Here is a 17,158-nt window from a genome sequence, read left to right on the forward strand (position 1 = left end):
TCCCTACATAGCATAATTCTTGTTGCAGATTCAGATGTATCTATTCACAAAATATGTCTAGATACATCAAAATTTGCAACAGGAGTTATGGAATGGGGGGAGTACTGAATTCTGGATTTCTGACATGCAAATATGTTCCTCGGTCATACTTCAGGACAACATACGTTATGCTAAGGAGGTTACATCTTACATGACCAGCTAGTGGCTACAAGTCAATGAGTCAGTACCCCCAAAACTGGAATAGAATTACTATCCGCACAACACTGGATGTGTGCACTTGATAGGAGCATGTTTCATTATTCTTTCTACATCTAGATAGAATTAGGAACTGATTGTCAAGTTTTTTGTTTGCCAAAATCAACTGATGTCTTGATTCTTAAATAAGTTTATGCACCCTATCATTCTTTGCAAAATTCTGTTCAGCAGTGTGCTAACAGTGCAGAACTATTGATATCCTAGCTATTCTGAATGTGTTCATAAATTCCACAATTAGCAAACCTGTAAATTCAGCACATTAGTGTAACCAAAATGCCAAATGAATAGTGAGAAATACAACGCGCACACGCTCATAACTGAACATGTCTTATGTTGTATTTATGGAAATAAAAGATAAAGGTAAAAGAAGCAAAGCGAAGCGAATTAAGCAAACTTTCACCATTTCCAAGGTTAAGTTGACAGCAGATGTACTGAAGCATGCAAAGGAGTAACTAGAGTGCGATGCCAGTGTCATGCTTATGTTAACATGGCTACTAAACGGTGTACTGCTCACTGTGTTTGTTAGCACCATAATTCATGGACAACAGCTATACATCAAAACACGCGCAATGCACATTTATACTGTTATTAGATGATAGATGAAATGGAACAATTAAGTTGCAACAACGAAAACCATAGAAACCATTTGATTGACCTTGAGAGACCACTTAGGTGTGTACATAAATCGCATCTTTATTCAAACAAATCGTTAGATGAAACTGTGTAGCCAGAGATACAGTGGATGTTGCATCAAAGAACACTAGGAACACTTAGATTTACCTTGAGAGGTACCCAATGATATACTTGCTAACAGTTTGAACTATTACATATTTCACAAACCATTTGTAGGAACATATTGCTTCTCTGAGAGTGAACAATGGAAAGCTCCACACAGCAATCCAGCATAGATAAGAACAACAACTAAAACAACAATGCCATAACTTGTGGGAGAAGAGGCATGGTAGTAAACAGATCACAGAGTCAGGTACAAGAGGTTAACCTCCATGCCATTGGCACCTCTTTGACAACAATTTAGTTCCTTCCAAGGGGGAGTGACCGGCACGAGTAGGTCTCCTTGAAATCGGACTTGTTGGAGGAAGTGAAAATTGATGCATACACCTTCTTGTTTGCATAAGCCGGCGCATGATCGGCAGCCTTATACCGCTTTGCTGGGGCAGCGTCCCCTTTCTTCCCGTTCTCCAACTTCTCAGTGTCTGCTATAGCAGCAGGAGCAGCATGCTTACTCCCACTGAGCCCATTGGCCAGCTTCTTATCCTTCTTGTCCTTCAACTTCCCTCTCTCCTCCTCCATCCTCTGCCTCAACGCCGCCACCTCCTCCTCAGTCCCGTTGATGGGCAGCTTGTCGGCCTCCTCGAACTCCTTATGGCACACCAAACACCCGGGCGTCTTCACCTCCTTGAGAGCCTTGACGCTGAGCACGTGGCCGCATCCTCGGAGCGCAAGGAACTGGGACTTGCCGTTGAACTCGAACCCGGTGACGGGGCACTGGAAACGGACCTCCTCGTCGGCCGCGCCGGGCTTGGGGTGCAGGTGGATGGGGATCATGTCCTTGAGGCCGCGGATGTGCGCGAGCGCCTTGGGCAGGCGCTTGTGGAGGAGCGCCTCGACGAGGGGCTCCTTGTTGAAGAGGTTGCCGAGGCGATCGACGACGGCGGGCGCGGCCAGGGGCTCCCCGGAGAGCGCGCAGCAGGTGAAGCGGGAGAGGCGGGCCTCGTTGGGGTCGGCCTTGTCGGGCTTCTTGGCGAGGTACATGGAGAGGTAGCAGTCGCGCGACTCGGCGCAGGTCGAGCCGCCGTCGCCGCCCCCGCCGCGGAGCGCGCGGAGGCGGAGCTGGAGGGAGGCGGAGGGCGGGAGGGCGGCGACGGGGGCGGATGGGGAGAACGGGCGGCCATCGGAGGTGAGGTAGAAGGAGGAGGAGGGGAGGGGGAGGGAGCGGAGGAGGTGGGAGACCGGCAGGTCGGAGGCGACGGTGAGGTACCGCGGCGGGAGGGCCAGGTCGTCGAGGCGGAGGACCACGGATCTGGTGGCGGGCGCCATGGCGGGGCTAGGGTTAGGGTTTCGACTGGATTGATTCGGGAGGAGAGCTAACGGAGACGACGGGAGATCTGGAGGCTTGGTCGGAGTCGTACGGGAAAGCTAGACGCGGAGGGAGATCCAAACACGTCAAGTCTGACGTCTGCACCGACGTCGAGCGGCGGCACGCTGGGTGGGCTGGGCCAAACCTCGATAACAGGCCGGCACCGCCCGGTACTGGAACGGCCCCGGTTCACGTAGGCGGCCCGTGAACTGGTGGGCTGTGCTGTGCTGGCCCATTTTCCCGCCGTCGACCACGGCACTGCACCGAAGCGAGCCGGGCTGGCATGTCGGCCCGTTGACTCGCGGAGCCCAAAAAGGCCTGCGTTTCCTGTTTTCTGTTTCCAACGTTGAAACTGTCCCAAAAAAATTGGAAAAGGTTCAGAAAACAGTAATATGAGGCAAGATTTCATATGGGACAAAAAAGAATTATTAGAAAACAGTAATATGAGTTCTCATTAGAAAACCTTACATTCTGAGATAAGAAAAAAGATTATAACCGCTTTAAAGATCTAAACTATATTGCCGCTTCTTCATGTCATGCCTCATAAAGCGGTCGTGCCCTCGTACCCGATGCAGACTGAATTGTTGTTGGCATCTATTCCACAAGGCTCTACACCTGTTGACACCATCGTTCTCATATTCATGCTTGGTGTAGTGCTTCCAAATGGAGGAACCTCTTCTTCGTCTAGCTTCAATTTCAAATAATCTTTTAGCACCTTCTTCGTCCTGATCGCTTACCCTAAAAAAAAGCGCAGCACTCCCGATCGCGCACTCCCGCTCTCCCAATCGCGTGCCTCACGGGCCGTGGCCTTAACGGGCCGTACCGAGCTGGCCCGCGTGCCCGATGCAGCGGCCAAGCACGGCACCGATCATCGGTGACCGATGTGCGATGGTCCAACACAGGCCCGTTTAGCCACGTGCCATGTCGGCCTATGCCGGACTGAATTCACGTGCTTGCGGCCCGGCATGCCAAAGCCCGACCCATTGGCCTAGTTTGGCCTAGGTTGGTTCAAGAACTTGGAATTTACATAGGTGGGCACCAGGTAACCAGTTTGGACTGGGTTGGAGCTTTTATACTGCTTCTAGGTCCCTAATTAAAAGCATGACCAGCCAAAAAAATAATAAGAAAAATATTCCATTTGATTCATAATAAGTATCGGTGTTTTAACTTAAATTAAGTAGAAAAAAAGAAGCTAATGCAAAGATCCAGCTAGAAGATATAGTGCACGACATAACATGAGATGAACCAGCCGCCAAGAAGCTGCCTGCCAGAGTGGTTTAGCCTTGGACATGTTTGGTACACTAGGAAAAGGCCATCCTGCAATTTTAACCTATATCGTCTCTGAATACCATATCGTCGATCTCAGGCTTCCCTAGACTACGCCCTGCACACTGACGGCACTCGCAAACGACATGCAAATCGTAACCATAGCGAGCTAATAGGGATCTTTGTTAGGTAGCTGCGGTAGATATCTTCTCGTGTCATGTCACATGTAGCGCCAACTACTTTCATATAAAGTTGCGAAGTGCGAACTGTGCCGAATCAAAAGTATACAGTTAGCTACTTCCTCTATTCACTATTAAAAAAATTTAAGCAAACATCTTATATTAGTGAATGGGGAAACAGCTTATATTAGTGAATGGGGAGATAGTAGCCTTTCCCTAGCTCGCCGGAGACATGCATTGCTGCTCTTAATCGAAAGTTGGTGATTAGCATGCGTCACCTATAGTGCTTATTTGTCGATATATACATGATTAGGCTCGCACACATAGTCAGTAATAATGTAGAGAGATTATTATATTTTTTACACCATGTAGGTCACAAATATATAGAATATTGGAAGATTAGTGGAGTTTAGCTTACGGAACACTAAATATTAGGTTTAGCTAGGTTAGGTTGGAGTTTGGTGGCCAATAATTCATGTCTGCAGGAATAAAACTAAGATCACTTTGTGGGAATTGCCCCCTTTGCAATAGGGTCATGGAGTCGGTTGAGCATCTCTTCGTCCATTGCCACTATTTTATTCGGATTTGGGCGCTTGTCAAGGATTGGCTTGGGCAACATCGCCTTTCCCTCAACGCTTGGAATACTCTCCCCTTCTTGGATTGGTGGAATTTGGTGACCAAGCACAAGGGCATGGCCTCCATCTCCCTGCTCGTGGTTTGGGAAAATTGGAATGAGAGCTCTAGCGGGCGCTAAACATGTGAACTTTTTGATGCCGCGAGAGTAGTCTTTTGAGCTTTGTTTTGGTTACCTTTCTTTCCTTGTAAACTCTCCCTTAATTAATGGTATAGGGCAAGGTTTTTGCCCTCTTTTCAAAAAAAAAAAACTAAGGTCACTTGATGCTATATATTCTACTAAAAAAATGGTAGCTTCAGCCCCTGACCATTAATTTATCTACTCCAGCATCCACTAAAAAAATGCTGGCGTGTTGGATGTGGTGTGATCCGGTGCAGTTGGTACCTGGTAGGGCGCAGTCCAAACGTTAACTTGACGCAAAGTGCATAAAAGAGCTCGGAGGACAATAATAGGTTGGCGATGTATATGTAGCGCCTCGGGCGTGGCCGTGCGAGACGTCTTCTTTCTCACCCTCAACCCACCGAGGAACACGAAGCTCAACCTCACCGTAGGAGCACGAGGCACATCCCATTATACCTCACGGTGAGGTTCAGCGTTTTGACGAACACATCAGCAGCAGCGTCCACAGGTTAGTCCTCTAAACTCCTCTCATCATTGAACAGCGGTAACACATCAGAAATTGAAGTACTGCTCGAGGAGACATTTTATAGTATAGTGTAAACCACACAGGGCCTCCACCTGGTTAGAGCCCCTCTATTTTTCTCTAATCACTGCTGGTGCCTGGTGGTAGTGTGGTACCACTAATTAATAACCTTAATTCATAAAAAAAAAATCATGTTCTCAAAAAAAAAATATAAAAAATCACCTTAATTAGTGTGAGTTGTGTAAGTAATAGGAGTAGTAGAAGGCTTCTTCGTGTGAGGAACTCTCGTGTGCTTGGAAACTACCTCAACCGTCAATAATAAAGGCATTTGATCCGTTTCAAGATTCGGGATAATGAATCAATTGAACGTGTTTCAAAGTCTCAAAATAGACGGTACCCGCTCCGCTGGTACTTGCATGTCGACTACGCGGTGAACGCGAACACAGTGTGGGATCCCGTCGAGCACCATTGCCGTTGTTGACTTGGTAGAACGCGAAAACAGTGTGGGATAGGTCCCTAGGGTGGCGATAATTGCCGTTGTACCGATTTGAGGAATTCGACCGGGAGGAAGCTGATCCTTCTGGAACGGAAATTACCATGCAACTTTGGGTGAATCAACGGTGGATCACATCGAGTACCAATTCTATGTCAAGAGATAGCGGTAATACTTGGTACGCGGTTCGTTCCATAATTCATGTTGCGGTTTTAGTTTAAAATGTATTAATCTTATTTTAGTTGTTTTTCATTAGTAGTCATGAATTGTTTTAGGAAGCACTATATTCTCATAGTCAACTTGTGTCCCACAAATAACCACATTTTTCCAACAATATCTACTCCGTAAATATTTGTTCTAGTTAGTCTTTTTCTATTAGTACCTTTGCGGAGTGTTTATCATAGGCAACCAAATATCCAAAATGTGCATTTCTGAATCTCATGCATGCAACCAAACACTCTCTGTGTTCTTTTGAGACCGACAACACTATTTGGTTTTTCCTACCTATGCGAAAGCATAGGTAACCAAACACTCTCTATGTTCTTTGAGACCGACAACACCATTTGGCTTTCCTACCTATGCGACTAGGGATTCTCTTACCTCTTTAGCGATCGGTGATCTCTCGTGACAGGATCAGCCCCTTTAAAATTGATCGTGTGCGTACAAAACAACTAGAAGAAGATGAACAAAACTTTCACGTCTTAATTAAGGGAATGTATGGAGTATGTTTTGTAATATATACCTTATACTACTTCGGTTAAATTGATGGTCTAGGAATACACTCCGGCCTACATACTTGTCACGGTTTTAGAGTAGTTAAAATAGACTAAAACATGTTTAGATCCATTGAACCCGCGATAAATATTTAGAGCCAGAGAAAATATTAAGGTTTGCATGCTATGTTACGGATACTACGGACACACATCCGTTTTTTTTTTTACCTCTCTACGGCTGTTAGAAAAGCAAATGAAAGTAGTTACTACGTAAGTCTTAAGTAAGCAAACTTAAGAGCAATTCCAATAGTATAGCCAACTGTTGGCTATAACAAGATGTCATATCATTTGTAGTCATCATATAGCTAACATGTATAATAGTTGGCTATAAAAATGTAGTACTTTACTAATATATGGTCCACATTTCACTCTCACAAGGTGCCTAGGAGCACGTGCAAGAGCTGGCTATTGCATAGTAGCCCACCTCCCTTCTCTCTCCTCTTCTCTCTCCTCCAACTCATCTAAAATATATTATTTACAGCTGACTAGATTCTATTGTACTAACTGTGCAGCAAGAGAAAAAGGGGCACCTGACATCATGGAAGGCGTTTAACACATATTGCGGGAGCTGCAAATATCTTCAGCCGGCGTGCTCTTTCTTTGTGTTGCAGCCAGAGCGAGGACTGTGAGAACTCGATCAATGGCGGGGATGGATCAGAGCGTGCAGGTGCTGGCGTCCTTGTTGGACACGCTCCCGCCGGAGTTCGTGCAGCCCGAGCACAAGCAGCCGGGCGCGACGACCACGTTCAGCGGTGCGGCGGCGGCCACAGAGCTCCCCCTGATAGACATGTCCATGTGGAACGCCGGCTGCTGTATCGCGGAGGCAGCTCGGGAGTGGGGGATCTTCCAGGTGGTGAACCACGGCGTGCCGTCGGAAGCTGTGGCGGAGCTGCAACGCGTGGGGCGTGAGTTCTTCGCCCTGCCGCAGGAGGAGAAGGAGCGGTACGCCCTGGACCCGGCCTCCGAAAGGACCGAGGGCTATGGCTCCACGCTGGGGCGGGAACCCAATGACAAGAAGGTGTGGGGCGACTTCCTCTTCAACATCGTCGCGCCGCCGGCCGCGGTCAACCTCGAGATGTGGCCGAAGGATCCGCATGGATACAGGGAGGCGAACGAGGCCTACTGCGGGCACATGCAGCGGCTGACGCGGACGCTGTTCGAGAGCCTCTCCGTGGAGCTGGGGCTGGAGCAGGGCGCCATGGCGGAGGCGTTGGGCGGCGACGACGTGATGTTCTTGCAGAAGATCAATTTCTACCCGCCATGCCCGCAGCCGGAGCTCGCGCTCGGCGTCACGCCGCACACCGATCTTTGCGCCCTCACTGTCCTCGTGCCCAACGAGGTGCAGGGCCTCCAGGTGTCCAAGGACGGCCACTGGTACGACGTCAACTACGTGCACGGCGCCCTCATCGTCAACATTGGCGACCAGATCGAGGCAAGTACCTAACTAGTGCCCTATTTTCTTGACTAGCTAACTACATAGCACCGTCGATCGGATCAAATGCTTTGCTTTATTATGGTGATTATAGATTTTCAGCAACGGGAGGTACAAGGCAGCGCTGCACCGGGCGATGGTAAGCAAGGAGAAGACGCGGATGTCGTGGCCGGTATTCTTGGAGCCGCCCCTGGAGCAAGTTGTCGGGCCGCACCACCAGCTCGTCACCGACGAGACCCCGGCCAAGTACAATGCCAATACGTTCAAGCATTACAAGTACTGCAAGTTCAACAAGCTACCCCTATGATTAAGAGAAAACCCTTTCCTAATGAGCTTGAATACAATTCCAATCTTTGGCGTCAAACTCATTGTGAGCCAATCTGTACAATATACCTTATCTAAATTTATACCATCAAAATATCCCCTTGCGTTTTCTACAGCCTTTTTTTCATTATATTTACATTTTAAATCACTTCTACTCCAATTAAAAGTTGGTGTGTTGCCACGATCCAACTAATTTAGACTTGGATACGTGAACAAAGCATTTACAATTCACGGTACATGCAAAACATACAAAATTGACATAAAACTAATCTCTGCTCCTAGCGCTAGCTAGCCAATTTTGGCACACGGAGGAGCTTTTCCAATTTTCTATAAAAACTCGAACCATCAGGTTTAGTTTGCATCTTGTCAAATTCAGCTTGCCCAGATTCAGTTTTGCCTTAGGGCAGGTTTCAGCTTTGACTTCGAAATAATCAGCATCTAAAATCACCAGTTGAAGGAATCAACTACAACCAATCTACTACTGAGCATCACCAATTTAGTATCAATTAGTAAAGGTGCACGTGCCACGCACGTAATATAATCTTCAACTACTAATTAGTAATGATGCGCATATGCAAATGCATGTGTCAAATAATATACATTTAGCTAGATCATAGTGAATATTATGATTCCATTAGAACTGGTTCACATACATGATACATGCAAAGCATACACAATGCTGAAAATTGGATCATTCCAGAATGCCCTCTAGAGAGGTTTCAACACACTTAGGATACCAACACTATTGTGCCAATTTCCAAGCAAGAAAAAACACACAACTATCAGATATGGGGAAATCAGAGTGTTTTAGCACTTGATATAGCCCCGGGATGGGCAAACCGGAGGCAAAACGCCTTTTATTTCTTCCTTCCTATTTCTTTTGCCCAAGTGATACAACATGCCCTCCTTTTTCTTCCATGCATCATAAACTTGTTCATAGACATTCTTAGACTTTTTGCTTTATCTATGTCTTCCATATCATGTTTCTTCTTCCTTTATTTGCGGACCATCTAGTTTTTAATCATGTCTTGACAACAATTTTTCTAGCTTTATTGGTGCTTCCATCAAGAGAAATTTCACAATTTTGCGGGGCACTTTAACACAATGTTCTAGAAAATTAAATTATACGGAGTATATGTTTTTTCTGGATCAAACGGTTCGCTTAGTCGTTTTATGAATAGGTAAACTGTCATAGCTAAAATCTAAAAGAAACTCACATGCTTAAAAGTCTTGGACACTTAACCTGTAGCACTGGAGCGGTGCAGGACATATGTATGCATGTTGTGATCTTCAAAGTGTTTGTGTGATGTGTCATCACTGAATTATGAATTATCACCCCACATTATATAATTCGCTACTAAGAACACAAAATTGCACTGACATGACCATGAACACAAGATTATTCCTTATAGCCCAGGAGGCAGGAATCCATTCCAAAATGTTAAGAAACAATATGCAATTTATTCTGAATAGTGTTGTGTGCCACGCTATCCTTCAACAAAACTTTGAGTATACTAATAACAGAAAAAGAAATTGTAACAAGTATCTAGAGTCCGAACACACGTGTATGAAGGATGTATACTAGATACAAACCAAAAAGTTTTGCTAGTCCGTGAAATACTAGATAAGTATAGAAACTTCACTGGATGAAGTAAGTATCACGGAGTTGGAATCTTCACCGGATGAAATAATCAAAGAGTTTTTGATTTTATCAGAAACGATGAAGATGCTTGCATTTGCAAGAAATTAAGTGGGAGCGCTGATACATAGTTATAATATTATATGTGGATGACATATCATTGATTATAAATGATGTAATCGTATACTTGATGTGATTAAAAGGTTTCATTGAGAATTAATTTCAATGAAAGGATATGGACTGAAACATATTTAGTGTCAAGATCTATGAAGATAGATTGAAACACACAATAAGTTTAAGTTAAAGTACATAGAGTGAATATTGAAGTAGTTCAATATAAAAATATTAAGAAGGTGTTCTTTTCCATGTGAAGGATTAACAAGACTTGAGTCTATTTGACACTCGATGAGTAAAAGCACATGAGTGATTTTAGATCACGAATAATATGTACAAAATCAGATGTCCTGTGCTCTATAGTGTTACGAGCATATACCAGAATGATTCATGTAATGATCATTGGACAATAGTAAGAATATCCCTGAGTGCTTTAGAAGAACCAAGGATATATATATAGTTTTGTATGGGGTAATGACAAACGAATCGCTATAAGGTGTTGCACCGATATTAGTTTGGTCACATATAAAATTTCAATCTCAATTAGGCTAAGTGTTGTTTAAAATGTAGCACAATGAGCTAGAAGAAGTCTATGCTAGATTTAGATGAGTTCTAAATATTGTGACGGATTCTACAAGCGAAGGCAGAGTATGTCATTGTTTTGACAATGACTGAGGATGTTTAAGTCGAGGAGTTTTTTGAGAACTTGGTGTAGTTCTGATAGTGTCAGAACTTTGAAGCTATATTGGGTGTGACAATATTAGTGACATATTTCAGACCGCGGAATTTAGGTTCCACCAGAAGACTGAACATATATGATTAATGCCGACACATTTGGAAAATGAGTGATGCGTGGAGACGCAAATGAATTGCAAAATACATACGTTTCTGAGTGTGTCAGATTCGTTGACTGAAACCTCTCTCATGAGAAAAACATGATAAGCACCAGAAGGCCAAGGTGTTATATCTTTACAAATGTAAACTAGATTATTGACTCTAGCGCAAGTGGGAGACTATTGGAGATATGCCCGAGAGATAATAATAAATTGGTTATTGTTATATCTTAGTGTTCATGATATATGTTTACACTCCATGCTATAATTATATTAACCGAAAACATTAATACACGTGTGTTGTGTAAACAACCATAGTCCCTAGTAAGCCTCTCATTTAACTAGCTTGTTGATTAATAGATGATCATGGTTTCCTGATCATGAACATCGGATGTTATTAATAACAAAATCATATCATTAGGTAAATGATGTGATGGACACACCCATAGTAAGCATAGCATGAGATCAAGTCATTAAGTTCAACTTGCTATAAGCTTTCGATACATAGTTACCTATTCCTTCGACCATGAGATCGTGTAAATCACTTATACCGGAAGGGTACTTTGATTACATCAAACGCCACTGCGTAAATGGGTGGTTATAAAGGTGGGATTAAGTATTCGAAAAGTATGAGTTGAGGCATATGGATCAAGAGTGGGATTTGTCCATCCCGATGACGGATAGATATACTCTGGGCCCTCTCGGTGGAATGACATCCAATTAGCTTGCAAGCATGTGAATGGTTCACAAGGGATATCATATCACGGTACGATTAAAGAGTATTTATCGGTAACGAGGTTGAACTAGGTATGGAGATACCGACGATCAAACTTCGGATAAGTAAAATATCGCGAGACAAAGGGAATTCTTATTTTATGTGAATGGTTCTTTCGATCACGAAGTCATCGTTGAATATGTGGGAGCTATTATGGATCTCCAGGTCCCGCTGTTAGTTATTGATCAGAGAGGAGTCTCGATCATGTCCTCATAGTTCTCGAACCGTAGGGTGACACACTTAAGGTTTGATGTCGTTTTAAGTAGATATGGAATATGGAATGGAGTTCGAATGTTGTTCGGAGCCTCGGATGGGATCCAGGACATCACAATAAGTTTAGGAATGGTCCGGAGAATAAGATTCATATATGGGAAGTCATTTTCCGGGGTTCGGAAAAAGTCCGGTGTTTTGACCGGAGCTTCTAGAAGGTTTTGGAAGGACCGGAATAGTCCGGAATATTGTGGAAGGTTCCGGAAGTGTCCGGGTTGACCCGGGCTATCTAAGGAAGTCCGAAGGGTTCCATAATAGGTGTATCCATGTTTTCCTTAAGGGTTAAGAAGTTTCCCGTAAGGCAGATTCGGATTTAGCAAAAGAGTCCTAGTTCTAGTAGGTTTCGGCTGACAGAAACCTACCGGAACTCTCCCAAACTTTGGGGGCAGGTCTTGGACGATCCAAGGACCTTTTCCACCTATAAAAGGAGGGCAAAGGGAGCCCCAAGAAGTGCACAAGTCGCAGCCCTAGCTCCCTCTCCCAAACCCTAACCGCCCCTTCCTCCTCCTCCCTCTTGCACGGCTATGGTGAAGCCCTGCAGGATTTCTCCACCACCACCGCCACCACGCCGTCGTGCTGACGGGAATCCGAGGAGGATCTACTACATCCGCTGCCCACTGGAACGGGGAGAAGGACGTCGTCATCAACACCGTTCGTGTGACCGAGTACGGAGGTGCTGCCCGATTGTGGCACCGTCAAGATCTTCTACGCGCTTTTGAAAGCGGCAAGTGATCGACTACATCAACAACGAGATCTAATCTCGTAGGCTTTGGAATCTTCGAGGGTTAGTCTCATGATATTTATCTCATTGCTACCATCTACTAGATTAGATCTTGGCTTGTTATTCATTTTTGCGGTATGAAATTTTTTGTTTTCTATGCTACGAATCCCATCAAATTATCCACGCGCGTCCGTTTGCGTCGCCTGGCGGACGCGAAATGACCGGTTTTGTCCGTGCGCCCGTTTGCGCCTAGGAGTGCCTCGAGCGGCCCGACGCATTTGCGCATCCGCATGAATTGGGATGTTTACAACAAAATAAACAGGTTCAAAGGAGTTTACATCCAAATTTTTATAAGTCTACATGAAAATAAGATGGTATTCCTCTAGGCATTGTCGTCATGGTCAGCCAATGCCCACTGATTCTCAATCAGATCCGTTTGTAGGCGTTTGGACACGATCTCGTCAGTGACTTCTACATTCATATGCAGATACTCCTCCCAGGATAATGCCCGAGGGATTGGCGCAACCAGCTCACCTTGGAAATCCCATTGGTGCTCATTGTGGCCACCAGGATGCTCGTTCTCAACGATCACGTTGTGGATGATCACACAACATGTCATCACTGTAGGGGTTCGTAGCATAGAAAACAAAAAATCCTACCGCAAGAACGAACAACAAGAAAAGATCCAATCTACTAGATGGTAGCAACGAGATGGGATCAACATACCCTCGAAGATCGCTAAACGTTTACCGAGCTGGATCTCGTGGATGATGTAGTCGATCACTTGCCGCTCTAAGGAGCGAGTAGAAGATTTCGGCGGTGCCGCAATCGGGCAGCACCTCCGCACTCGGTCACACGTACGGTGTTGATGAATACGTCCTTCTCCCTGTTCCAGCGGGCAGCGAAAGTAGTAAATCCTCATCGGAATCCCGGCAGCATGACAGCATGGTGACGGTGGTGGTGGAGATCTCCTGCAGGGCTTCACCGTCACCATGTGGGAGAGAGGTGGCCGAGGGTGGGGCGCTAGGGTTTAGGGAGAGATGGGGGCGGCCAGGGAAGCCTTGGTGTGGCCGGCCAGCCCCCTCTCCTCATTATATAGGTGGAAAACCCTAGGTTTCAATCATACTCCCTCTAGGAGTCCTATTGAAAACCTACCATAATACAAAAAGTCAAAACCTAGTCAAGGTGGGACTTTACCCCTTTCCTTTTGGTGTGGCCGGCCAAGGAGGTGGAGCCAACCATGGACTCCACCTTCCCTCCTTGTGGGTTGGCTAGGCTGGTCGAGTTCCTCCGGGACTCCACCTGCCATAGTGAAATTTTCCGGACAGTTCTAGAACCTTCCAAAAAATCATCGGACTATCCCCAAACTTGGAATTTGACTTCCCATATATGAATCTTATTCTCCAGACTATTTCGGAGCTCATTGTGATGTCCTGGATCCCATCGGAGACTCCAAACAATATTTGGTCTCCATTTCATATTCCATATCTACTTAAACAACATCGAACCTTAAGTGTGTCACCCTACGGTTCGTGAAAAATGCAGACATGATCGAGACACCTCTCCGATCAATAACCAATAGCGGGACCTGGAGATCCATAATGACTCCCACATATTCAACGATGACTTCGTGATCGAAAGAACCATTAACATACGATACTGATTTCCTTTGTCACGCGATACTTTACGTATCTGAGGTTTGATCATCGGTATCTTTATACCTAGTTCAGTCTCATTACCCATAAGTACTCTTTACTCGTACCGTGATATGACATATCTCTTGTGACCCAGTCACATGCTTACAAGCTGATTGGATGACATTCCACCAAGAGGGCCCAAAGTATATATATCCATCATTTGGATGAACAAATCCCACTTTTGATCCATGCGCTTCAACCCATACTTTCCAAATTCTTAATTCCATCTTTATAACTACCCATTTACGAAGTAGTGTCTGATATCATCAAAGCATCCATCCAGTGTAGGTGATTAACATGATCTCATGGTCGAATGATTAGGTTACTATGTATCTAGCTTAAAGCTTGTGGCAAAACGAACTTAATGACTTGATCATGTGCCATGTTAATATGGGTGTGTGTCCATCACATCATTCTCTTAATGCCATGATCTTGTTATTAATAACATCCAATGTTCATGATCAAGAAACTATGATCATCTTAATCAACAAGCTAGTTTTACAAGAGGCTTACTAGGGACTCTTTTATGTTTGCAAAACACACAAGTATTAATGTTTCCGGTTAATACAATTATAGCATGGGATGTAAATATTTATCATAAACACAAAGATATAATAATAACCAATTTATTATTGCCTCTTGGGCATATCTCCAACAGTTTCCCACTTGCACTAGAGTCAATAATCTAGTTTACATTTGTAAAGATCTAACACCGTGGTCTTCTGGTACTTATCATGTTTTGCTCTTGGGAGAGGTTTCAATCAACGAATCTGATACACTCAGAAACGTATGTATTTTGCAATTAATTTACGTCTCCACGCATCACTCATTTTTCAAATGAGTCGGCATTAATCGTATATATTTGGTCTTCTGGTGGAACCTTATTCCGCGGTCTGAAATATGTTACCAATATTGTCACACACAATATAGCTTCATAGTTTTGACACTACCAAAACTACACCAAGTTCTAAAAGAACTCCTTAAATCAAACACCCTCAGTTATTGTCAAAACAATGATATACTCTTGCTTCGTTTGTGGAATCCATCACAATATTTAGAACTCATCTAAATCTAGCATAGACTTCTTCTAGTCCATTGTGCTACCTTTTAATGAACACTTAGCCTAATTGAGATTGAAATTCATTTTTATATGTGACCAAACTAATATCGGTGTAACACCTTACAACGATTTGTTTGTCAGTACCCCATACAAAACTATATATTTATCCTCAGCTCTTCCAAATAATTTCTTGCAAATGCAAGCATCTTCATCGTTTCCGATGAAATCAAAACTCTTTGATTATTTCATCCGGTGAAGATTCCAACTCCGTGATACTCACTTCATCTAGTGAAGTTTGTATACCTATCTAGTATTTTACGGACTAGCAAAACTCTCAGTTATATCTTGTATACACCTTTAATACACACTTCTGTTAAGGAATGTATTTCTGTCATCCTACTAACAATTCTCGTAAAATAAATATGAAGCGATTACTAGAACAATCCGCATAGACTATAAGCATCTCTATGAAAGATCTAATCTTATGAACTTTGTCGTAAATAACCTTTCGACAAGTCGAGCTTCTTCAAGGATATTACATCCATGTCCATTAATTTTACAGATCCATTCACTTTCAAAAAGTATTTATTCTTTCAGAAGGTTTACGAAGCTCCACGCTAGATTATAGATATTATCTTGGATTTCATGGCACTTAGCCATTTTAACGGAGTCAGGGTCCATCATAGCTTCTTTGTATGAAGTTGGTTTATCATTGTTCAAAAATAATCCTTTGTCCTCAAATCATTTATTTGATCACAAAGTAAACCATACCTACAAGGTTCAATAGGTATGGCTATAACACTTTGTAGACATGGGAGCTATGGGCACAGTGGCTGCTTTCGGAACCATTTCCGACACTGCGCTACTCTGCTCATCATGCTCAGGTTCAGCAACCTTATCGAGTTCTTTTGTCCTCCCACTCAAATATTTCGCCAGAAATAACTTCTTGGAAATAAGCCACAAATATTGACAAACACTTTTGTCTTTGACTTTATAATGGAAAGAATTCCTAAATAGGTCTCTGGGACAACCAAGAAAGGCATTCATCTAATTTTGGTTGTAAACTCGTTTACTTATGCTACACATATCAAAATTTAAGAAAGGACTATTAGGGTTTATACCCATGCCATAACTCGTATGGTGTCATTTCAACATATTATGATGACGCTCTATTTATTATAAAAGCGGTAGTCTCTAAAGGACAATCCACATAAATATAATGGCATCATTTTATTTTATCTCACCATTAATCCAACAAGGTTTGGATACGGCTCTCGAATATTCATCATAACTATGGTGTTTCGAGGAGCGTGAGTCGTGGAACTATTTCACAACTCTTTAGATGTTCGCTAAAACTCGTAATTCAAATATTTCCGCCATGATCGAATCATACATATTTGACTTTTCCATTACGATGATTTCCATTTCGTGCTGAAATTTATTTGAATCTATTCAAATGTTTCAAACTTCTTCCTCATCAAATAAATATATCCATATATATACACTCAATTCATTGTTGGAAGTTTTTATGAAGTAAAAGAATCTACCGCACACAACTATGCCCAATGAACCATATACATCATCATGTATGTTTCCACTAAGCTAGTTGCCCGTTCAACTCTTTGCCTATGAACGGTGTTTCAATCATTCTCTTTAGAAAAGATTTGCAGGTGCCAAACGATTCAAAAATTGAATGACTCCGAAAATCCATTTGCACGGAGTTTCTTCATGTGCGCCTTTCTAACATGAACTAAATGGTGTTTCCACAAATAAGTGGAATTCTGATCATTTGCCTTATGAAATTTTAGCGTCAGTGTTATGCATGTATGTTTCACCATTAAGATGTATAATAAATTATCCATCGTACATGGAGTACGATCATAATAGGAACAACTCGTTGCTTTCATTTAACTAGAGCAAAATAATAATTATTAAGTTCTTTATAATAAATC

At 43.4% G+C, this 17,158-nt stretch overlaps 2 protein-coding genes across 2 annotated transcripts; one reads left to right on the forward strand and one right to left on the reverse strand.

Moving 5' to 3' along the window:
• Positions 1–930: 930 nt before the first annotated feature.
• On the reverse strand, positions 931–2,364 carry LOC124685158 (replication termination factor 2). Its single transcript, XM_047219484.1, has one exon. It carries the CDS (start codon positions 2,311–2,313, stop codon positions 1,288–1,290), a length of 1,026 nt encoding a protein of 341 aa, XP_047075440.1. The 5' UTR covers positions 2,314–2,364; the 3' UTR covers positions 931–1,287.
• Positions 2,365–6,981: 4,617 nt separating this feature from the next.
• Positions 6,982–8,080, forward strand: LOC124670551 (flavonol synthase/flavanone 3-hydroxylase-like). Its single transcript, XM_047207039.1, has 2 exons — positions 6,982–7,773; positions 7,868–8,080. Exons 1-2 carry the CDS (start codon positions 6,982–6,984, stop codon positions 8,078–8,080), a joined length of 1,005 nt encoding a protein of 334 aa, XP_047062995.1.
• Positions 8,081–17,158: the final 9,078 nt, after the last annotated feature.

This window comes from Lolium rigidum, chromosome 1, assembly GCF_022539505.1.
Source record: "Lolium rigidum isolate FL_2022 chromosome 1, APGP_CSIRO_Lrig_0.1, whole genome shotgun sequence".
Classification (NCBI taxonomy): Eukaryota; Viridiplantae; Streptophyta; class Magnoliopsida; order Poales; family Poaceae; genus Lolium; species Lolium rigidum.